General features: G+C 43.1%; 1 protein-coding gene across 1 annotated transcript in view; it reads right to left on the bottom strand.

The window, feature by feature from the left end:
* MRPS28 (mitochondrial ribosomal protein S28) overlaps positions 1-25,047 on the bottom strand; it is a 101,804-nt gene that overhangs the window by 73,735 nt on the left and 3,022 nt on the right. The window contains exon 2 of the mRNA XM_079795896.1: positions 10,949-11,130. Within this exon, the coding sequence (XP_079652022.1) occupies positions 10,949-11,130 (182 nt within the window). The remainder of the gene's footprint in view (positions 1-10,948; positions 11,131-25,047) is intronic.

The raw sequence follows: 25,047 nt of genomic DNA, 5'->3' as shown, positions 1-25,047 counted from the left end.
ACGCCCAGTTGTCTTATACGCCGGAAAATACAGTAACCAAAAAAAATGGGTGGTGAGTAAAATAGAACTTCTGAAGTAAGGTTAACTCTAATAAAGATACTAAGTCTCAAAATATGTGCATTCATAGCAATATAGTTTGGAAGCCAAATAATTTCAAATCATATATTCCACACTAAGAGAAGTATAGCTCTCTCCATTATATATCATAGCAAATAGTTGCTAACCCCATTTTGAAAAAGAACTGTATATAAAAGAAAATGCTTTCAAGAAAAATACATCAAGAAAAGATTTGCTTAAAAAATTAAAGAAACGACATGGGCAACAGCATAAAATCCATATGAACAGTTATAATATGCTCAATCAGTACTAATTAAGGACCAATTATACCTATTTAATCGCTAATTTGCATTTTAAAAAGAAACACAAAGTATTTTATTTTAGGTCCAAATTAAGGTTTTGAATTCAAACTTTAAAAGAAACCTAGCTGCCCTAACCGGTTTGGCTCAGTGGATAGAGCGTCAGCCTGCAGACTGAAGGGTCCCAGGTTCAATTCTGGTCAAGGGCATGTACCTTGGTTGCGGGCACATCCCCAGTGGGGGGTGTGCAGGAGGCAGCTGTTTGATGTTTCTCTCTCATCGATGTTTCTAACTCTCTATCCCTCTCCCTTCCTCTCTGTAAAAAATCAATAAAATAAATATTTTAAAATTAAAAAAAAAGAAACCTAGCTGTAATATACTTATGGAAAAATCTTTCCTTAAAAATTAAAACAAGCTAAAAACAAAGAATCACATTTTCAAGTATAGGGCTACACTGATTCCTAATTTACCAAATAAAAGAAAAAGGGATACATATGAAGACATTTATAAGTGTCATTTATCGGCATACAAAGTGTTTTTCAATTATGATAATGCTGTGGCTTTTAAAATAGAGGCACTCCAAAACAGTGCTCTTTTTTAAAAAATACATTTTTACTGATTTCAGGGAGGAAGGGAGAGAGAGAGAAAGAGAGAGAGAGAGAGAGAGAGAGAGAAACATCAATGATGAGAGAGAATCATTGACCTCCTGCTGCCCTTCACTGGGGATGGAGCCCACAACCGGAGCATGTGCCCTGACGGAGAATCGAACCGTGACCTCCTGGTTCATAGGCTGACTCGCAACCACTGAGCCATGCTGGCCAGGTCAAAACACAGCTCTTTGAACAATTCTCTTGGTTCAATTAGCCCAGGGTTAGAACCCAGCCTCTTGTCATCCACTCCCATGTCCTTCCTGATACTTGCCCTACTCAACCTCCCGACACATGCAAAAACTACTGTGTCTCCTCCCTACCATTTTTATCCTCTAAATTTTGTACAGCACTTTTAGAGGAATGTTAAAAAGAACAGGGAAGTAGACGGAGAACCGAGATGTTGAAGTTTTATGACAATTTCAGAAAAGGGAGCAGGCAAGGCACAGTGTTGCCTACATAGAGCGTGCGGTAGCTGCGGGAAGGAAGGTGGCCAGAAGGTTCCTGACACACGCACAATGGCAAGCGAGGGCCAGGTGGGCTGAACTGAGGAACAAATGGGAATTTAGAAACCAGGGCAATCTGGGGGACAGAGGAATAGAACAATCGTTTGAAGGAGAAACAGGTAAAATGTTCCCCAATTTTATCAATCTCTTTAGAAAAGATGATCAAAGAAAATTTAAGGTAGAGAACAGGAAATCTAGGGAGTATCAGGTTGAATCCGATAAAATTTCAGTTATTCAACTATTTTTTAAAAGCCAGCAATTTCATGCAGATTAAACCTTAGCTTGATTTACCAGCTGAGGAGGTGGAGAAGAGGAACAAGAGGCTAGGAGTAAAAAGGCAAAGAGAAGTCCAGAAAGGAGCGCAAGTCTTGAGAGCGCTGGCGGAGGCTGGACACTGAGAACACATCCTGACGGCACCTGGCAAGGTCTCTGGACTCCCATCTGCCATTTTCACACCTGCACTTCACTTTGCGAAACAAAGCTGCTCTAACAGGCTGCTGCGACCTGAACACGGCGAGATTTCTTCCAACCAGTACCCCCCGCTTCATGTGGCCCAAGCCCACAGCTGCACTAATGCTGCGGCCCTTGGTTTTTGGTTGTTTTGTTTTGTTGCTGATAAAGGCAGGAAATAAAGAAAGAGGCCAATATGAAGTTGCTAATCCAGGTCTGTTATTCTACAGCCGAACTCTACCCCACTTCCCTACTGCTGGGACTTCTATTTTTCAGTCTCTGGGGCTGGAAACCTGTCATTTCTCTGAGCAGCCTCTCCTAGCTCCCTTTCCCACCTCTCACTCTAGCCCAGCCCCGAACTGGCCCTTGAACCGGCCCTTCCGGGGTTGTACAGCAGCCTCAGAGCTGGGCTTGCTGTGCCCATGCCTCTCACACAACACTGCTAGGTCATCGTCCAAAAGACCAATTCCCAGAGCCACTCTTCTATCTCTCCACTGTCATGACTATTTAAGCTGAAATTCAGAATTTCCCTTTAAGGATCCTGGCCTGTCTAGCAAAGCAAATATTTCATTACCCCCCTAAAACTTCGGCCAAGCTGCAAGCTCTTGACCACTGTGTGCTTTTAAAATATGTGCTCACATTTGGTACACATCTCCCTCTTAAAAGGTGCAGACTAACACCCTCCCCGCCTTGAGTGTGGGTTGGGCTTAGTGACTTGCTCCTAATGGATACAATATGGGAGAGGTGACAATGTGTGACCAGGTCATAAAATACATCACAACTGCCCCAAACGTGCTCTTTCTTAGATGACTCATTCTGGGGAAGCTAACTATGTGTGAGGACACTCACGCAGCCCACTGGAGAGGCCCACAGGAGCGGAACTGCGGCCTCCTGCCCACAGCCAGCATGTTGGGAGCCACCTTGGAAACAAATCCTGCAGCCCTGGCCACTATCTTGCCTGAAGCTCAGGAGAAACCCTGAGGCAGAACTGTCCAGCTAAGACACTCCTGGATTCCTGACCTCCAGCCTTTGTGTGAGAGGATGTTTACTGCTGTAAGCCCCTAAGTTTTGGAGAATATGCTACACAGCTGTAGATAATTCATACAACCCTGCCCAGCCCTCTCTCAAATCTGTGCCTTGCTCACTCTCCCAACACCCTTTCTCGAGCTTTCAGAATCTAGCTCAAGTTTTATCGCTTTGAGGAGGCCCTTATTTGGTTGGTTTATAAAACCATTTCAACTATCATTTCTCTAACTTCTTTCCCCTTGGAACACTTGTATGCCTACCTGACCCTATCGCTCATTTAGCCTTTATTCATGCACTCCTGTGCCCTGTGCTCCATGTGTCTCTCCTAAAAATAGCACGCGATCCTTCCTGACTGCAGTCAGCACACTGTGATTAACAGACTCAGTAAATATTGCTGAGAAAATGACAAACCACATGCAAACCTGGAACTGTACTTGGTTTGCATAAAGCATGGACTTAGAGCCACACTGTCTCAGGTCTGATAACTTACCAGCTCTTGTCCTTGAGTACTTTGCTTAAAAGCTCTGTAAGCTATTCTTTCCTTAGTGTTTTTAAGTAAGGATTCTATCAGTATGGACCTTAGAGTAGTAAAGATTAAAGAAAATGATGCTTGCAAATCCCTTAGCAAAGTGCCTCGCACAGAGAGTGCTCAACAAATGTTAGCTATCATTATTCTTATTAATCACAAATTACAAAATACTTGCTGACATTCTGGGTCTCTGAAAGTCTCTAGATGTTATCAAGTGGCAATCTAAATTAATAAAAATTAAAATAGAACTCACGCTTCCTATTAAGATAGTTTTTAATTTTTTAAAACCTACTCTTAACTCAATAGAACTACAGCCTGAACTAATTGTGGGAGTACAGCTTTGACTTATTTTCCTCTTTGTCCTATTAAGATATTAACTTCAAAGCTTTTGTGGGAACACTTAATTACTTGCATTCCTTAACAAGCAGCCACCATCATAGTTTCCAGATTCACTTTTAACCTTTACAGTCCTGGGAAGGCATATAAGACAACCTTACTAGACATATAAACTTACACAATCTCTGGGATAATACAGCTATACATATGTGAACATGCTACATGAAAGCAAATCAAGTTTGCACATCAATCAAATAGAATCCAATAGAATAAATCAATCCAATAAAACATTGCTATGCCATATATCCTGGGGGCAGGAGGGTGACCACTAATGCTATTAATTTTTTAAACTTGTTTATAGAGGTATAATTGACATATAACATTATATTAGTCTCAGGTGTACAACGTAATGATTCAATATTTGTACATATTGTAAAATGATCACCACAGTAAACCTAGTTATCATGTGTCACCACACAGTTACACAAGAAATTTTCTCTTGTGACGAGAACTTTTAAGATCTACTCTCTCAGAAGCTTTCAAATATGCAACACAGTGTTATTAACTATAGTCACCATGACTTCTTTATTTTATAACTGGAAATCTGTATTTTTGACCACCTTCACTCATTTTGCCCACTAGCCTCTCCCTCTGGCAACCGCCAATCTGTTTCCTGTCTCTGTGAGCTTAGGGTTTTTTAATTTATTTGTCTTTTCTATCTTAATGTTATTCAAAGACTGAATTACAAGTGTTTCATGAACTCAGAACATTTCTGAGATCATATTTTATAATTTATACATAGTCTTAAGGTGTCTTACTAAAAGGTTAAATATAACAGATGCTCTTTTTTCCTAAAAAATAACCAGAGATCTTTTAATAAAAATCTAATATAATAATTTTAAATCACCAATTTATTGAAAAACAAACACGCATTTTAATTGTGTACAACATCCACTGGAATAAAAAAAACCGCTTCATTCAAATTCTTATTTTCTCTATTCCCCCACAAATACACCTTGAAAACTTCAGATTTTGAAACATTCAACATCCATCCATTCACTCTTCATTTGATCTGATACATCATACAACCCGAAATAGAAACAAAGACTGGGGAATCAGCTTGTTTATTCCACCTCATTGTCACACAAAAGTACGAATAATATTCAGTGCATGTGCTAGTTACCTTAGAACTGCCAATCATGCTTGTTTTGAAACTGCGATTTCAGAGCTGTCAATCATGTGTGTTGTGACAAAGATGCCGGTGTAGAAATAATGCTTTAAAAGATGTAATCTTCATGAACACATTAAAACATAAGTGGACTTCCCTTATAAAACTGGACTTCAGCCCAGCTGGCGTGGGTCGGTGGTTGTGCGTCAACCAGTGAACCTCAGAAGTCAGGGTTTAATTCCCGGTCAGGGCACATGCCAGGGTTGTGGGCTTGATCCCCAGTAGGGGGCATGCAGGAGGCAGCCAATCAATGATTCTCTTTCATAGCTGTTTCTCTCTCTCCCTCTCTGAAATCAACAAAAATATATTTACAAAATAAAACTGGACTTCAGGATTTTACAGAAATGTATACCATTCATGAAAAATCAAAATACAACTTAATGAAAAGATTTAGAGAATTTGGCCCTTTAACCAAAAGATAAGCATGATTTAACCACAAGGATTTTATATTTCAATATTTTATATTTCTAACTGATAATAATCAAAAGTATTATGACCATGAGTGGGAATGAGAGAATCAAACCGATCTAAATCTGGCATTTTAATTTTTGAAGCTGGCAAAAATATCAATGTAATACATCCCCTCCCCCACCTACCCAACCAATACAACCCAATTTACTATCCACATAGTCATTTACATCTGAAACCAAACATCATTCCTTCTGCCTCAGGACCCACAATTACTCAGTCACCAAGACCTGGTCCTTCTGTCCCCTAAACTGCTAACGAAAATCTCCTTTCTTGATCCTCAGGCGTAATTCACGTAATTCTCATCATGTAATTAAGCCAAGGAAGCCACCTGAGTTCCCAGCAGAGCCAGGCTCTCTCTCGCTAAGTATTCTGCAAGTGCGGCTCCCTTCTACCTCGCCCACTTCTATCTCCTACCATCACCCACGCTTTACAACTCAGTTCCATGTGAGTTCCTCTGGGAAACCTCCTGGCACAAGCTGACAGGTTCAGTGATCCCCTCTTCTCCAAATCCCCACAGAAGCCAGGAAACCTGTTATATACGTGTGTTCACTCTCTGTCCCCACAACTGAACCATCACCTCCCTGAGAGCAAGGGTTGCCTTTAATCTGTACATAGCTAGCATTAGACATACAGGTGGCTCATTAAATATTTGCTGATTCCATGAAAAACTGTACATGACCCATTTTATTTAAAAATAAAATAAACAGCTTAATTCTTGAGACTCATAAAATGTATTATAGGTATATTCCATGCCAACCAAAGTAATCAACACCATAAAGCAATATTTTGGACTTAATGATGTTCTTAAGAAATTTACTGATTTAGTTACAAATTCACTGTAGGAATTGGTACCACCTCAAATAGTACTTGCGATCCAATAATCCATGTTATTTTCACTACTGGTCCTGCTGGAGGTGTTAAAGTCTCAACCACAGTATCTGCTCATGTCAAAGACACTCAGCACCTGACCAGTTCAGCATACACTGTTCCAATATGTGACAAACCCTATCGAGAGCTCAGTGAACAGCCGTCAACACAGGCAGGACTGCACCCGGTCACACCTCACTCTTCAGGAAGTCAGTTATCTGGTGGCATCAAGTCCCCACAGAACCCATGCAGAGTTAAGCCGAGGACTGCTGGAGCTGTCAAAATGCACGCTGAAGTCCAAGTGCACACACTTATCTAGAGAAGAGGCTGCAAGGTTCTTATTCAAGCACTAGTTGTTCTTATTTTTTCAGCACAACAAATTTGGTAACCAGTTCCCCAGGCATCAGAATATTAGAAGAAGAAATTAAGAGGTCTCAGCTAAAAATGCAAACACAGGAGCAGCAACAGAAAAAAAAAGATGACACCCATAGGTGAAACACAAAAACTACATAATTGGGGGTAATGTGGTTAAGGAGCAATAATTCTATATATTTGAATTATGATACAACACAGAAATTAATGTTTATTACTTTGATCCTGGTCATCAAAAACAAAGACCAAAAAAAGCAGGTTAAACTACTTTAGGTCTAACAATGTTCAAAGAAAGTAGATGACATTTTACAAAAAGAATCAATCTAATAATTAAAAATTAAGTGTTACATCTATAAAGAGTCAACTTTCTACTCTTTGTAGAATAAACTTATTATTCCCAAGTAACTACAGGGATGCTGACTCTAAGCTACTAATAATTGCCAGACATTAAGTTCTTGTAACCACAGGTATCACTATAATTATGATAAAGCATTCATTCTGAAACAAAACCTGGACCCACTGTTCATCAGCTAATTGCTGGTAACACTATCCAAGCACACTATGGACACCACACCAAGGGCCCCGGTGTACCATAACCATGGACACCGTAACTAAGGACACTGTAACAGGTGACCTGCCATTCTTTAACAGACCTCCATCAAGCTTCATTACCACATGCCTTCAAGGTCCCTGCATTAAACTGATTCCTATGTGAGACTGTTTTAGGAGGTTTTTATAAGATATTAAGAACTCTATATTGTAGGATTTAGAGAACAGCACTTGAGAGTGAAGAGAACATTCCCGGCACTGGTAACACACAGCTCTAGGTCGAAGCCCCTGCCTTGGTAATAAGCAATTGTATGACTGGAATGCTTCATGCTCAGAGACTCATTTTCTTGATTTGGTAAATGGGGGTAATAGCTTCTACTTTTTATGCTTCTTAAGGAGGAATAAATCAGATGACATACATAAAGTCCAATGTAGGTTTTAAAAAAAAACCTAGCTATCATGATTATCACATGGGATAGGGCCGTGGTCGGCAAACTGCGGCTCGCGAGCCACATGCGGCTCTTTGGCCCCTTGAGTGTGGCTCTTCCACAAAATACCATGGCCTGGGCGAGTCTATTTTGAAGAAGTGGCGTTAGAAGAAGTTTAAGTTTAAAAAATTTGGCTCTCAAAAGAAATTTCAATTGTTGTACTGTTGATATTTGGCTCTGTTGACTAATGAGTTTGCCGACCACTTTATAGGGAAAGGGACCTTAATCCACACTAGGACCAGTTTGGGAAAGTGTATGCTGTATTATTGACACAGGAAAAATGTCTGAAGAAAAGGGCAGGCAGCTTCACATGATGGACAGAGTGTTTTATATTTTTAAGTAGCAGAAGCTCTCTGACTCATAGGAGTGCTTCATGGAAAAGTAGACTGAAGTGAGGACTCGTTAAAAAGTATACTCATATGCTGCAAAGACATTAACTTAGCGATTAATGCACATGTCCTACTGTGGGGCCAGGCCTTCTCCCCGAGTAGAAGCTCAATCCTGGGGCCCGGTGCTGATTTCCTGGCACAAACAATCCCCCACTGCAGTGTCTGCAATGGCCAGAGGCAGCCATTTCAGTGTAAAACAGGGACCGAAGGACATTTGGAAAGTAATTCCTTCCAGATTTCTATGATCTGACCCCTCCAATCGTTATGGTTTACTCGTTCAAATTCAATAACAATTTTGTTTAAAAACAAAATCTCTCCTTTATGAGAAGTCTTTCCAAAATTATATTTCATAAAAACAAAAACCCTTTCTGTACTCATATTTTATTAGTTTAGGCAATAATCAAATATAGTATTTAACAAGAATATAAACAGGTTTTGGAACAAACACAACTAGCTTTTGCTAAAGATATACCTCAACTGGAAGAAGCAAAAGTGCCCAGGATAGTAGAGGACATCTACTTTCTAACTGTCCATGTGGTACTGGTATCAACAGTGGGTTTTATAGAAAAGAAGAGAATGTTCATTAACTCAGCAAGTCATTACTTCAATTAATTACCAGAAGTTAGTGCCAGAGTCATTCTGATTTGTTACAATATAATTCTGATTACAAGACAGAAGCTGATATGAAAGAAAAACAATATAAGTTATAACTTTTGAGGTGGGTACTGTAAAAATTAGGCCCCATCCACACCTCTAAAATCTCGAAATTTACTTATAATATTTCTATTTTGCAATTCACTCTAACTAGATCACACTACTGAACATGCCTAAATACTAGTTTATATTCTGAATGTTACTGTTAATGTAGTGTATTTCTAGAACTAATTTTTCTTTTAAAAATGTTTCTCAAACATTTTACTTTTTTGCAGTAGAAATACCCACCACCACTCCCCACACTTTAAACACTGAATGCAGAGCGGCTCCGCCCAGAGCAATCGCGGCAGCCTTTCTGCACAACTCGAGCGCTTCCTGGGACAAAGGCCAAACCGTTTCTTTAAGCCATAATCAAAAACTAATGTAAAATAATTATTCATTTACCCTGTATCAGTCACTGTCAATTAATAAACAAAGTTTTTTCTCAAAAAAACCACAAAACTAATGTAAAAGAAAAAAAGTTATAGAACTTATTGAAAGGCTTGTGCCTCACTCATTCGGATATTCGGTAAACCCAAATGATTTCTGATCTTATCCATTACTACAAGTTTGAAAGGCCACTGAACTTATTGAAAGCACTAATAAAAAAATTAAACCATTTTGTTAAGCTGGGTATTTTATTAAATTTGAGTTTTCATGTATCTTATTAACCTTTTGCACTCGGATGTCGAGTGTGACTCAACACGGTTAGCATTAGAATAAAGGAATCGAGAAAAAAGCAAGCGAGTGCAAAGGGTTAATATTTAAATGATCCTACAGAATAGGTTCAACTACACACAACTCTAAATGAAGAGAAAAATGGTTCTCAAAAGGGATAAAAAAGGTCAGGCTGATGAATAATAAACAAATTAGGTAAATACTTACATCTTATTTAAAGTCACTTAAATAAATATATCAAAGCAGGAATCTGCCAGAATATGTGCAGTCAGCGGCCTGACATGAAGGCAGAGAGCAAACATGTGTCCAGCCAGTCAGCTGCTGCATCCTGTCATGTCCTCTACACCTGCTGGCATGCAGTGGGGAGACCAGAGACCTGTGAGATCTCATCGCTGCCCATTTGGTGTTGTCATCTTTCCACCAATGATAAAGGCTACAGGTAAGATTTGAATCAAATATCTCCCACCCTCAAATTCTGGTTTGGATTCAAGTAGAAAGGCAACATAACTGAAACAGTACTTTAAAATATGGTAGCCCGGCCGGCGAGGCCCAATGGTTGAGTGTCGACCTATGAACCAGGAGGTCTGCGACCAATTCCCTGTCAGGGTATATACCCAGGTTGCAGGCTCGATCCCCAGTAGGGGGCGTGCAGGAAGCAGCCAATCAATGATTCTCATCATTGATGTTTCTCTCTCTCCCTCTCTGTTCCTCTCTGAAATAAAAATAAAAATAAAATATTGTAGACAGTAAGATCAGTATACTTTCAAAGCTAAGTGACAGGCAGCTGTAAGAGACCCGGAGGAGGGTTTCAGAAAGAACCGAAGTATCTCTACGTGTAGAAATCAAGAGACTGGACAACTATTTTGTAAAGAGTATAACCCTCCTTTCCCGGATAAATTGGAAACTGGACGACAAAGAACTGGCTAAGTAGAAAGTTTTTCTCAGAAAAACTGTCCGTAGCCCCAGAGCTGTAGTTGTGCTCCCAGCGTCAGAGCGTGTCCCGGAGGGAGGGGGAAGGAAGCAGGCAGCCAGGCAGGTGCAGTCCGGCTGCAGTGAGCCACCCCTGAGCACACTGCTACAAAGAACTGCTAGACTGTGGAACCAGAGAGCCACAGGGCTTACGCCGTGACTGTTGTTTATCATTTGGGAAAACAAAGGATGAACGGTCAACTCTTCCCAAAACTATTTTCACTGCTTTGAGAAGACATGAATCTGGCCCCAACTTGGCAAACTGGCATTATGAGAGAAATAAGCATATTTTCTGTCTTTTTTAAAACCACCAACTAAAGTCCAATAATCTACTTTTGAAGTATCTCAACTTTATGGAAACACTATTAAAGCACTTGGAAATGACTGTACTTACTCTCCATCCACTTCTGGTCTTGTACACACACAATGAAACTTGCCGCCAAAATCTATGTAAAGATCCTTCTCCACAATATGAAAGATTCGCCCAATGACGATTTTATCCTTGGCAGGTCCCATCTGAGTGAGAGGAGAATGTCTCAGCATAGACGCGAAGGATTCCACGCCTTTCAGAGAGCCCTAAATATGAAAAGAGGTATTTATGTGCATATAATTCAATATAAAGATATAATACGGTGGATATAATAAAATCTTACTGGGGAAGTTTAAAAGTCAGTTTGCTGTATATTTACATTTTGCAGCAATCGTAAAAGAGATTTACATGGGATTTTGCTTTAAAAAGCCAGGTATACTCTTCAACTTCATTTTTTCCTTTTACTTTGTGAAGAGGAGCCAGCGTGGCCGGGTGGCCGAGTGAGAGCAGGACTCTGAGCAGCGTTCGGAGTGGCCTTGGCCAAAGCCTCCTGCCTGGGGAGGAGGGGAGTCTGAGCCTGTGAGGAGGGCATCCAGGAGGCGACGGACTTACTCCCAGTACTGACCACCTGCAAAAACATGCCTTCCAATTCAGGCTTAGGGAGAGTGACTTCTTGTAATACAATTTTCGCACAGTCAGGTAAAAATGATTAAGGGTCCTGCAATTAGCAAGCTGAACATGAGTTCATAATGCAGTATTTTTAATGGCTTGACCCCGTTATAATTTTATTCAAAGGAAAACAGCTTCTTTAATTGTTTTGTGCTGTCACTTTCTAGTTGTTTTACATACTGGAATTACTGAGGGATGACTGAACGAATAATGCAGGCTGATTACTTTTTTAAATTTACAGTTTTTCCAAACCTATGCTCACCAGGGCCTGAATTTTGGAGGCAACAAATACCTTATTTGAACATGCCTCTCCAACCTTTACACCAAGTGACCCGAAAAGCTGCCAATTCTGACTGGGGCCCAGAACAAGACAACAGGTCCAGGCCACCAGGCAGGCTATTCTACTGCTCGGCCTTTACCACCCGGCACGTGGGGGTGCCTGGACGTATCTGTGCCTCGTGCCACACAGAATGGAGACTCTGACAAGCCTCTCCAGGTGACTCTCAGGTGACGGAAGGACAGTGGTGAAGGCATAGCCACACTGAGCAGTTCACCTGAATGATCATTTTGCCTGGACAAAGACAGGGCCAAGGTATGAATCTATGTTGATTTGTGTGAAGTGACCCATGATTTTGCTGGCTGGTCGGGGATTTAGAAGTAACATAATTGGAAAACAGATGACAGGTGGTCTGGGAAAGACATGTAGCTACCATAGATCTCTCTGAATGGACACAGAGTGGAAGAACGAATGAGTCACATGGGAATGATTTCTTCAGCAGAGAGGAAGCTTAATAATCAGGGGACAAGACAACCAGTCCTGTGGACATCGGTCAAGCTCTTTCCCCTCGCAAATGGGTTCAAGAACACAGTGGCCTGGCAGCAGGGATGTGCTTCCGTGGTAGGGGCCGGAGGGGTATCTCAACATGTCCTGGACCACCGGACAACCAGAAATTTCGCCAAGGCTGCAGGGCCCTGAATTTCTGTGGGAAGAAACACTGCCTTACACTCACCCAACTCTGCTAAATGACCAACCGCCAAGAGCAGAGACCAGCACTAAGCTTCCAACACAGCAGCACTCCCGGGGAGGTCAGCCGGCCCCCTGGTGGCAGGACGGTTACACAGGACCACTCTAAATGAGTATATTATCACGGGAATAGACACTCTGAATACGGATTTGCCTTCCCTGCCCACAAAGCTTCCATCAAAACCACCATCCATAAACTAAGAGAATTTCATCGTCATAGTCATGATATGCCACACGGCACTGCTTCTAACCAAAGAAATCATTTTACAGGAAATGATGTGGGATAATGGGGTTGGTCTTTCCAGTGCTGGGCCTGACAGACTAGTGAAATGGTTTTTAAATTAAACTTCCTATGTTGAGAGCACTGTAAATACACATGCAATGGTAAGAAATAGCACATGGAGATCCCGCACCTTTGTCCCAGTTCTCCCAATGGTAACATCTTGGAAGACCCAGGATAACATTACACCATCGCATTCGGGTTTTATACAATTTTATCACATGGGAAGGCTCATGTATTTGCCACCACAGTCCAGTTACAGGACAGTTCTAGCGCTACATTTTGCTCTCCATCTCCCTTCTGCCCACCCCATCCCTAAATTTCAGTAACTACTAATCTGTTCCCCATCTCTATAATTTTGTCATTTCAAGAACGTCACTCAAATGGAATCACAGGGTCCGTAACCCTCTGGGACTGGCTTTTTTCACTCAGCATGATTCCCTTGAGATTCTCAGGCTGATGTGTGAATCAGCTGCTTGTTCCTTTGTATTGCTAAGTAGTATTCCATGGCACAGATGGACCAGTTTATCTAACCATTGATCAGCTGAAAAGATATCTGGGTTATTTCCAGTTTGGGCTATTACAAAGTAAAGCTACTATGAACATTTGTGTACAGGTTTTTATATGAACGTAAGTTTACATTTCTCTGGTATCAATATTCTCTGCCTCAGTTTGCACTTATTTCCTGTGGGAGAACCCAATGTCTCAACTAGGCCAAGGCACTTGTTGAGCAGCCTACTCCTGGATGGGGCATCTACCATTCATGCATCCTCTGCCGACTGCCCACACCAGAGTACCCAAAGCTTTAAACTGCATCAACACTGTTGAATTTTATTCCCAAATCCCTACCCTACAAACCAGGCTCCATTCAAACGTGAGTTTCCTTTATTTCCCATTATTTAATGCTGACCAAAACAAACCCAAGAGCTGTAATCATGTTACAAAACTTAATGTAAATAAAAGAAAAATGTAATATGACATTTAAAAGAAAAATCAAAATAAAACAAAGCCTACACACATTAAAAGGAGAGCAAGGCCCTCCTTTTGGCTCAGTGGATAGAGCGTCGGCCTGCGGACTGAAGGGTCCCAGGTTCAATTCCAGTCAAGGGCATGTACCTTGGTTGCGGGCACATCCCCAGGAGGAGGTGTGCAGGAGGCAGCTGATCAATGTTTCTAACTCTCTGTCCCTCTCCCTTCCTTTCTGTAAAAAATCAATAAAATATATATTTTTTAATAAAGGAGAGCAAGATTTTCAAGCAAAAATGAGACTCAAGAAATATAAAAATAGTAAAAGCTAATGCTAATTTAAGAAGTCATAAGAGTCTGACTGCTTAGAAATAAATCATATGATCACCCACAAAACAAATACATGCAGAATATATTCATTTTTTCTTTTAGAAAATGTATAGTATTACTTATAAACATTTTATTGGTGTTGACAAAAACTTACTTTCCCTAGAGATTCATAGCTACTTCCAACACACTCTTTCATTATTTTTATATTAACTGGTCATTTCTTTTAAACACGCTTTGAAAATGTTAGATTCCACTTTGAAACTAAAGATTTCAGAAGATTTTTATTACAAACTCAGAAATAATGCTCCTAGAATTCGCTAATGTAAAACCAGCAGCACTATGGTTACACACAAATATTTTCAACATTCCGTTACATATTAGTTTTTTAAATATTGTTATAATTTTTAAAGTTGTTGATATAAAATTGGTGAGAAAACAAAAGGTTAAATAAAACTATATGATATTGCTACTACATGAATTTAACAGACTTAAAACATATTAAAAATATGAGCATTTCCCCTCTTATATAGAAAAAAATCCTTTAAATAAGCTATATTTTAGCCTTTCCCAGTAAATCACATATATATACACACATATATATATATTGTGAATATATATATATATATATATATATATAGTGAATATTTATATATATATATATATATATATATATATATATATATATATATATTCTGATTTAAGTATTCTGTGGACTGGGATATTCCAGCATTTTGAAATAAAAAATGCCAATAAAAATGTTCATGAAAAAGTGAAAAGTAGCTCAGCTGGCGTGGCTCAGTGGTTGAGCATCGACCTATGAACCAGGAGGTCACAGTTCAATTCCTGGTCAGGGCACATGCCAGGTTGTGGGCTCAATCCCCAGTGTGGAGTGTGCAGGAGACAGCCAATCAATGATTCTCTCTCGTCATCGATGTTTCTATCTCTTCCTCCCTCTCCCTTCCTCTGAAATCAATTTCCAAAATAAAGGAAAAAGTAACATTTACAAAATATTTGCATAAAATTTATCACTAAAATGAAACTATAAACTGTCTTGTAACATCAGTATTCCAAATAAATAAGCTAAAATAGTAAATGTTATTCTCCATCTTAAAATAATACAATGTTCTATTGTGTGGTCTTAAAAACTCTTGCAAACCATTTTTTCAATGTGCTGAAGAGTAATATGCCACCCTCTACCTTAAAAAACAGTAATACTCATAAAGCATAAAACCAATCTCTGCTCAACTACTGCCACCTTGTGGCTATAAAATGGGTGATGAGCTCCCAACTGGCTTAACAGGTTCTATAAATCTCTACCAACAAGAGGGGTAAAGGTTTAAAAAAATTTTTTTAATAAAAGAAATAAGAAAAAGGTATCAGACTTAAAAAATAGCCCTAGCCGGTTTGGCTCAGTGGATAGAGAGTCGGCCTGTGGACCAAAAGGGACGGTGTTAGATTCAGGTCAAGGGCACGTACCTTGGTTGCAGGCTCCTCCTCGGTCCAGGCCCTGGTAAGGGAGCATGCAGAAGGCAACCAATCGATGCATTTCTCTCACATAGATATTTTTTTCTGTCTTTCCCTCTCTTCCACTCTCTCTAAAAATCAATGGAAAAAATATCCTTACTCCTCGGGTGAGGATTGAATTTTTTTTTTCATTTTTTTAAAAAGGGTGAATGTCCTCGGGTGAGGATTTTTTTTAAAAAGTATATATGTATATATACATACACACATAAAAAGATATACATATATATATATAACTAGGGTGTCTATATGTTGGTCACAAAAATGAAAAGAACTTGGTCCCTACCCTGAAAAAATGGAAAAAAACAACAACACTTGTTGAAGAGACAGATGCATAAACCAATATTAAAGGTAACGAGGCAAGGGAAAGAGAAGTGGGTAGATGGAGAAAGGGCGCCTACAAACCTCCACACAAAACAATGGCATTGCATGTCATTTAAACTATCCACAGAAATTTGAGGATAAGGAATTCATGATTAAATTCCTACCTGCAGGGGAAAGTTCCTTTTAAAGATAACTTGTTTGGCTCTTACTGAATAAGACTTATTTCTTTTTTTAAATATATTTTTATTGATTTCAGAGAGGGAGAGAGAGAAAGAGAAACATCAAGGATGAGAGAGAATCATCGATTGGCTGCCTCCTGCCTACCCCTCACTGGGGATCGAGCCCATAATCTAGGCATGTGCCCAGACTGGGAATCGAACCCTGACCTCTGAGCCATGACAGCTGGGCTGAATATCACTTATTTCTGAGGTGTACATACAGACACATAAGTCTGGACTTTTAGGATAAGAATTAAATCAATGGGTACAATTTCAACCACTGAACCGTATAAATTTAATTCCAATTCAAATCAACAAATATATATTCAATCCCTACTTACGTGTAAGGCATTATGCAAGGAATGAAAAGGGTGAATAATGAATGAGTCCTGGCCAGAGTGGCCCAGTGGTTGGAGCGTCAGCCTGCTCACCAGGGCACATACCTGGGTTGCAGTTTCAATACCCCGCCCTGATCAGGATGAGTTTGGGAGGCAAGCTGAGTGCAGGATGTGTTTCTCTCTCTGCCCCCCCGCACCCCCCGCCTCCCTTCCACTCACTAAAAAAATTAATGGGGAAAAACATCCTTACTCCTCGGGTGAGGATGGAAATTTTTTTTCTTTTTTTTTTTTAAAGGGTAAATAAAAATGACCCCTAATGTAATACAGAAAAGAGGATAAAACAAATTCACAATGACTTCAATATAACTTAAGAGTTGTGTGTGTACCATAAAGATAGTATAAAACAAAGCCCCGGACATTCAAAAGGAGTTTCATCTGGTTGGGGAGATGACAAAGGCCTAATTAAAGAGGCGCTTTTCCAATGGACTCTGCAGGCAGGGCCACTAATTCCAGGGGAAAGAGAAAAGGTAAAGAAATATAGATTTGTTTAAAGAACAGCAAACTGTTTATCTTCCAAAAAAATTTTTTAAGCAGAAGCCATGTTACAAATGGAATCTTAATCTTACATAGAGCCCTAATATATATAACATACATGTAGTCTTATGTTGATATAGTTGTATTTTATGAATTCAAATTGATACCATTTGCCCGGCCAATATGGCTCAGTGGTTGAGCATCAACCCATGAACCAGGAAGTCAAGGTTCGAGTCCCGGTCAGGGCACATGCCTGGGTTGTGGGCTCAATCCCCAATAGGGGGCATGCAGGAGGCAGCCAATAGATTATTCTCTCATCACTGATGTTTCTCTCTCTCTCTCTCTCTCTCTCTCTCTCTCTCCCTCTCCCTCTCCCTCTCCCTCTCCCTCTCCCTCTCCCTCTCCCTCTCCCTCTCCCTCTCTCCCTCTTCCTTCCTTTCTCTGAAATAAATAAAAACATTTTTAAAATTTATTAAGTAAAAAAAGTAAACATGCCATTATTTTGATAAAAATCTCAAAGTGATATCAAAAAAGTCCACTTACAATACCCCACATGGAAAAGGGGGTGAGGCAACAGGCACTGTCACGCACTGTAAGTGGGAATGTAGCACAAACAGGCTCTATCAAAAATGCAAACTGTGTGTCCACTTTGACCCAGCATATGTTCCATAAATATGCAAAAATGTAAATGTTCACTGCAGCATTGTCTGTATTAAAGGGGGAATAAAACAGAAAAACACCTAGAGGCTCATTAATGAGAGCCTGGTTAATAAATTATGCCATGGAATACCAAGCAAATATTTTTTTCAAAGAGGTATATACACTCAACACATATGTAATGAGAAGGAAAAATATTTGAAGTTATACATACTTAAGTAAAAATAGCAATTTTCAGTAACAACTAAAATATACTGCTTACTAAGTCTCAGGCACTTATGCTGTGTTTACATAATGAATTCATTTAATCTCAATAATCCCATGACATAGGTTTTTCTTTTATAAAAAAGGGAATGAGCCATAGCTGGTTTGGCTAGTGGAGAGAGCGTCAGCCTGCAGACTGAAGGGTCCCAGGTTCAATTCCAGTCAAGGGCACATACCTGGGTTGCGGGCTTGATCCCCGAGGAGCGGGGGAGAGGGCGGCGTGCAGGAGGCAGCCAATCAATGACTCTCTCTCATCATTGATGTTTCTATTTTTCTATCCCCTCCCTTCCTCTCTGAAACCAATAAAAGTATTTTTTTAAAAGGGAATGATACACATATATTAAGTAATTTTCCAAGGAAACAAGCTAGTAAATAATAGAACCATAATTCAAACCAACATCTGCTGGATCCAGAGTTTAGACTCTGAAACAGTAATAATGTACTTCAAAACTGTACCAACCAATTTGTGTGTTTTTAAGTATAATTACACTTATACTTAATGAGCTTATCCTATCTAATAAAGAGGGAATATGCTAATTGACCATCACTCCATCACAAAGATGGCTGCACCCACTGCTGAGGCCAAGTTCCCTTAAGGAGCCTTAACAAGCAATCAGCAGGGACCTGAGGCTACGCCCTCCCCTGCCCCCGTGGGGCTTGACAGGGGACCTCAGGCTGCATCCCCCACCTGGAAAGGCTTGACAGGGGACCTTAGACCGTGTCCCCCACCCGGCAGGGCTTGACAGGGGACCTCAGGCATGCCCCCCTGCCCCAGTGCCAGGCCAGGGGACCTGAGGCCACACACCCCCGCCCTGCAGGGCTTGACGGGGGACCTCAAGGTGCGCTTCCCATCCTGGTGCTGAGCTAGGGGACCTCAGGCTGCTCCCCCCGCCCAGCGCCAGGCCAGGGACCTCAGGCCATGCCCCCCACCAGGTGGGGCTTGACAGGGGACCTCAGGTTGAGACCCCCGCCCCAGCACCGGGCCAGGGGACCTGAAGCTGCGACCCCTGCCTGGCTGGGCTTGACAGGGGACCTCAGGCCGTGCCCACCACCACCCAGTGGGGCTTGATGGGGGACCTCAAGGTGCACCCCCAGTGCTGGGTCAGGGGAACTCAGGCCCCTGCCGGTGCTGGGCCGGGGGACCTGAGGCTGCACCCCCCCCTGCCTGGAGGGGCTGACAGGGACCTCAGGCCATGCCCCCACCCAGCGGGGCTTGACAGGGGATCTCAGGTCGTGTCCCCCACCTGGCAGGGCTTGACGGAGGACATCAAGGCACGCCCCCCGCCCTGGCGCCAGGCCAGGGGACCTGAGCCTATGCCCCCTGCCTGGCAGGGCTTGACAAGGGTGGGACTGGCCAGGTCTGGATCTAGCCCAATGGTGGGGGGGGGGGGGCCGGCTGGGTCTGGGTCTCACGCGATTTTGAGGTGCATGTGGGTGAGCGGGGACTTGACTCTGGGTCCCATGGTGTGCCCCAGACTATGATAGGAGGAAGGTTTTCACATACATTTTACTAATTTTCTTTCATCTCTGACACTTCTATTATAGAGAAAGGGCAAATAGCAATATTAAATTATTTCCTCTAATTAATCCCCTTTTAATGTGCACGAATTTTGTGCACCAGGTCACTAGTCTATAATAATAAAAGTGTAATATGCTAATTAGACCGGACATCCTTCCAGATGACCTTCCAGATGAAGCTGGGGCTGCGAGGGCTGAGCCCCTTGCACAAATTTCATGCATCGGGCCTCTAGTCTATATATTAAAAGCCTAAGTGACCGTTACGGCGGAATGACCAGAACAACCAGTTGCTATGATGCGCACTGACCACCAGGGGGCAGACGCTCAACGCAGGAGCTGCCCCTTGGTGGTCAGTGCGCTCCCACGGGGGGAGCACCATTCAGCCAGAAGCTGGGCTCACGGCTAGCAAGCACAGCGGTGGTGGCAGGAGCCTCCCCCGCCTCCGCTGCAGGAGAGTGGTAAGGAACAAGGGATCCTGGATTGCAAGAGGGATGTCCAACTGCCAGTTTAGCCAACAGGCAGACAGCCCCTGAGGAGTCCCAGACTGGGAGAGGATGGAGGCTGGGCTGAGGGACACCCCCAAATGCATGAATTTCGTGCACCGGGCCTCTAGTCTTACCTAATAATAGACAAACACATAAATTGACCGTACCTCTGCTATGCCACCAGCCAATCAGGAGTGATATGCAAATTAACCCAACAAAGATGGCGGTTAATTTACATACTCAGCCACCGAGTGACGGGGCGGGACACTTGCCAGGCGTTCTGCCCCACCCCCGGTCTCTCAGGGCCTCTGGCAGCATGGGAAAGCGGGGCCAGAGCAGAAAGAGGAGGCTCCTGGAGCGGAAAGAGGCGGCTCCGGGGCCTGAGCGGAAAGGGGCTGGGCCGGAGTGGAAAGGTGGTGCCAGCAGCCAGGGAAAGGAAAGCCCATTCTAGCACGAATCTTTGTGCATCGGGCTTCCAGTGTACATATAAAATCTCTGGAAATTGCTATTTTAAAAATACAGGAGGAACTCAGGAAGACGGCGAAGTAAGTAAACGCAGCACTCGCTGCCTCCCTCAACATCAAAATTACAACTAAAATACAGAACAACATTCATTTAGAACCGCCTGAAAGCTGGCTGAGTGGAAGTCCTACAATTGGAGAAGTAAAGAAGAAAGCACATTGAGACGGGTAGGAAGCATGGAACAGGCTGGTCCAATACCTACATGTGGTGTTTTTTAATGGGGAGGGATAGCTCAGCTGTGGAGGCCTCCAGTCAGGAGCAAGGGTTCCCAGGCACAGACCAGATCCCTCAGCCCAGTTTCCAGTGCTGGGAAGAGAAGTCCCCATAACTTCAGGCTGTAAAAACCAGTGGGGATTGTGGCTGAGTGACAGGGAGGCTGCTGGAGATCCAGGAAGTTCCTCTTAAAAGGGCCGGCACATGGACTTACTCAGACTCATCCCTCTGGGCTCCAGTGCTGGGGCAGCAGTTTAAAAGGAACCTGGGGCATTCGGGGAGGAACTGGATTGACTGGCATCAGGGCAAGTACTCGGGCAGCTTTCTCCCAGACAGGGGTGCTCACAGGGTGCATTGTTCCTATGTTGACATCTTCTCCATCACAGAGCTGACTTGCAGGCTCCATCAACCTGGATCACACTGTTTCCACCACCCTGATGATTCCCTGAGACCCAATTTGCTGCCCTACCCGAGCTGTTTGCAGCAGCTTTTCCATATGTCCTGGCTCAGGCTTCAGGCTTTCCTAAAATCTCTCAAACAAGCAGCACCTGGAGTCAGCATGCCTATCAATAAGAGGCCCAAGGCCCAGCACTAGCAGCAAGTTGCCTTGCTTCACAGCTTGGTCTCATCTGGACACTTCCAAACCCAACACAAGCAGCAGCCATCTGCAGATTGCTCTGTAGCTCCTGCTGGGTGGCCCCAGAGCCAGTGCACCTGGTGAACAGCTTCTGACCATACCAGATTACAATTCTACACATCCACAAGTGACACATTCTAGGCGGCAGACTCAGTAAGTACCAAAGCCCCACTGAAGCAAATCCTGCTCCATAGGATTGTCTCCTGCACAGCAGCTCTTCTGCTGCTGTTGCAGCTGGTCTTCACAGCCAATTGGCCTGGAGGTCAACTCCTCCCAGCGACGCCAATAGTAATCAAAGTTCAACTACAACAAGACTGTGCACACAGCCCACACACGGGTGCACCTAGAGTGTCCAGCTCAGGTGACTGGAAGGCTGAGCCACTGGGCCCTACAGGACACCTACTACACAAGGCCACTCTACCAATTCCAGGAGACATAGCAGCTCTACCTACTACATAGAAACAAACACAGAGAAGCAGCCAAAATGTGGAGACAAAGAAACATGTCACAAATGAAAGAACAGGAGAAATCTCCAAAAAAAACCTAAATGAAATGGAAGCAAACAAACTACTAGATACAGAGTTCACAACAATGGTTATAAGGATAATCAAAGATCTTAACGAGAGCTCGTCAGAGCCAGCAGGAGCACTGCTCAGCATTGTCACTCTGAGTTGTTCTGTGTCCATATATTCTAAATTCTTCCTGACTACACCAGGGCTGGTTCCTTCTCGAACCCGCCCACTGTACTAATGGTTGGGAACTTAGTCCAAGTTCCTCCTTTATCCTCTGCTCACTGAGACACAGGTCAGTTCTCGGTGGTGGGGCAGACAGAGAAGCCATGAGAGGTGGTGGGTATATAAGAATGGGTCTTTACTGCAGAAGCCAATGGCCATACAGCCATCAGACAAAACAGTTCTCCACAGCAAAGTCCATACAACAGGCAGGCAGCCGTACCCCGGCTGGTGAACAGACACATCTTTCCCACAAAGCAGCATTAGTCTCTGAACCTACAGGTATTGCATGAGCAGCCGCATGCTGCCTCTACACACCTAGCTTTACACAGCAATAGTTCCTGAGCTCTCCCTTGGAGCTTCAGCCTCAGCAGCTTCTCCTGTCTTCCTTACCCAGCACACTGGCTGGTTAACATGGTAGCCATATCTGAGCTGTCTGTGAGCTCTTAGCCTTACGTCGTAGCAGTATCGACTCTCAGCTCCCCGTCTGAGCTCTCTAGCCTCTCTTGCACACATAGAAGCTACAGTCTCTCTGCCTGCCACCTCTGCTTCTTCACACACTCTACTTTGCCCAGCTGCTCTCTCTAGCAGACTCCTATCAGTAACCTGTATATTATTCCAGAGACAAAGATGCTAGCTGCTGGGTTACATCAATCATTTGGGTTACAGAAGGGCACAGTGTACCATGTGTCCTTGCACCCGCTCGGTATCGTAGCCTGATTATGATTCCCAGGCTCAGAGTCCTTGGACATCCCATTTGGGCTCATGAAAGAACAGCCTTGAACATCCTGGTGTATGAATAACAAAGCCTCTGTGCTCTCATTGGCATGGTTCCCAAAGAGCTTCAAGGGGCTTAGTGAGAACATCAAAGACATGAAAAAGGACCAGTCAGAAATTAAGCATACACAAACTGAAATAAAGAATAATTTACAGGGATTCAACAGTAGAGTGTTCTGAAAATCAAATCAACGATTTGGAATATGAGAAAGCAAAAAAAAAACACCTAATCAGAAGAGCAAAAAGAAAAAAGAATCCAAAAATATGAAGAAAGTGTAAGGAGCCTCTGGGACAACTTCAAGCATACCAACATTTGCTTAATGGGGGTGCCAGAAGGAGAAGAGAGAGAGCAAGATATTGAAAACCTGTTTGAAAAAATAATGACAGAAAACTTCCCTTACCTGGTGAAAGAAGTAGACTTACGAGTTCAGGAAGTGTAGAGAGTCCCAAATAATAGGAACCCAAAGAGGCCCACACTAAGACAGATCATAATTAAAATGCCAAGAGTAAAAGACAAAGAGAGAATCTTAAAGGCAGCAAGAAAAAAGCAGTTAGTTACCTACAAGCGAGATATCTGATTTCTCAACAGAAACTTTGCAGGCCAGAGGGAGGGGCAAAATATGTTCAAAGTGATAAATAACAAGGATCTACAACCAAGATTACTCTACCCAGAAAAGCTATCATTTAGAATTGAAAGTCAGGTAAAGAGCTTCCACAGACAAGAAAAAGTTAAAGGTGCTCATCACCAAACCTGTATTACATGAAATACTGAAGGGTATTCTTTAAGAAGAGGAAGAAGAAGAAGAAAAAAGATAAAAAAATATGAACAATAAAATGGCAATCCTATATAATAAAACCCTAATATACAAATCGACCAAACGGCAGAACAACCAATCGCTATGATGCGCACTGACCACCAGGGGGCAGATGATCAACACAGGGCTGCCCCTTGGTGGTCAGTGCACTCCCACAGGGGGAGCGTCACTCAGCAGGGATCGGGCCTAAGTCGGCAGGCGGACATCCCCCATGGGGTCCCAGACCCTGAGAGGGCACAGGCCGGGTAGAGGCCCCCCGCCCCCCGCCCAGCCCCCAGTGCACTAATTTCGTGCACCAGGTCTCTAGTAAATACATATCTATCAACAACTGAATCTAAAAATCAAAATAAATGAACAAGGAATCTAAAGAACAAAATAAACTGATAAATAAAATAGAACCAAAGGCATGGAAACATGGAACGGACTGAGGAATCTCAGAGGGAAAGGGGGAGGAGAAGATGGGAAGAGATTAACCAAAGAACTTATATGCATACTAGAAGCCCGGTGCACGAAATTCGTGCACGGCGGGGGGTTGTCCCTCAGCCCAGCCTGTACCCTCTCCAATCTGGGACTCCTGGAGGGATGTCCGACTGCCCGTTTAGGCCCGGTCCTGGTGGGATCGGGCCTAAACGGGCAGTCGGACATCCCTCTCACAATCCAGGACTGCTGGCTCCCAACTGCTTGCCTGCCTGCCTTCCTGATTGCCCCTAATCGCTTCTGCCTGCCAGCCTGATCACCCCCTAACCACTCTGCTGCCAGCCTGGTTGATGCTTAACTGCTCCCCTGCCAGCCTGTTTGCCCCCAACTTCCCTCCTCTGCCAGCCTGGTCACCCCTAACTGCCCTCTCCTGCAGGGTTGATCACCTCCAACTGCCCTCCTCTGCTGGCCTGGTCACCCCTAACTGCCCTCTCCTGCAGGGTTGATCACCTCCAACTGCCCTCCCTTGCAAGCCTGGTTCCTCTCAACTGCCCTCCCTTGCAGGCCAGTGCCTCCCAACTGCCCTCCCCTGCTGGCCATCTTGTGGTGGCCATCTTGTGTCCACATGGGGGCAGGATCTTTGACCACATGGGGGCAGCTATATTGTGCGTTGCAGTGATGATCAATCTGTATATAACTCTTTTATTAGATAAGATAGAGGCCTGGTGCACGGGTGGGGGCCAGCTGGTTTGCCCTAAAGGGTGTCCCGGATCAGGGTGGGCTTCCCTTGGGGCTTCCCCTGTTGCCGGCGGCAACCCTGGCCTGCTCTCTCAAGCTCCATTCTGCCGCCATTTGTTTGAATTTGTTTACCTTCTATAATTGAAACTTTGTAGCTTGAGTGGAGGCTTAAGCCTGCAACGGCTATGGAAAGCTTGGCTTGCTC

This window comes from Cnephaeus nilssonii (genome assembly GCF_951640355.1).
Source record: "Cnephaeus nilssonii genome assembly, chromosome: 18".
NCBI lineage: Eukaryota > Metazoa > Chordata > Mammalia > Chiroptera > Vespertilionidae > Cnephaeus > Cnephaeus nilssonii.
This window is presented reverse-complemented; position numbering and strand designations above follow the sequence as displayed.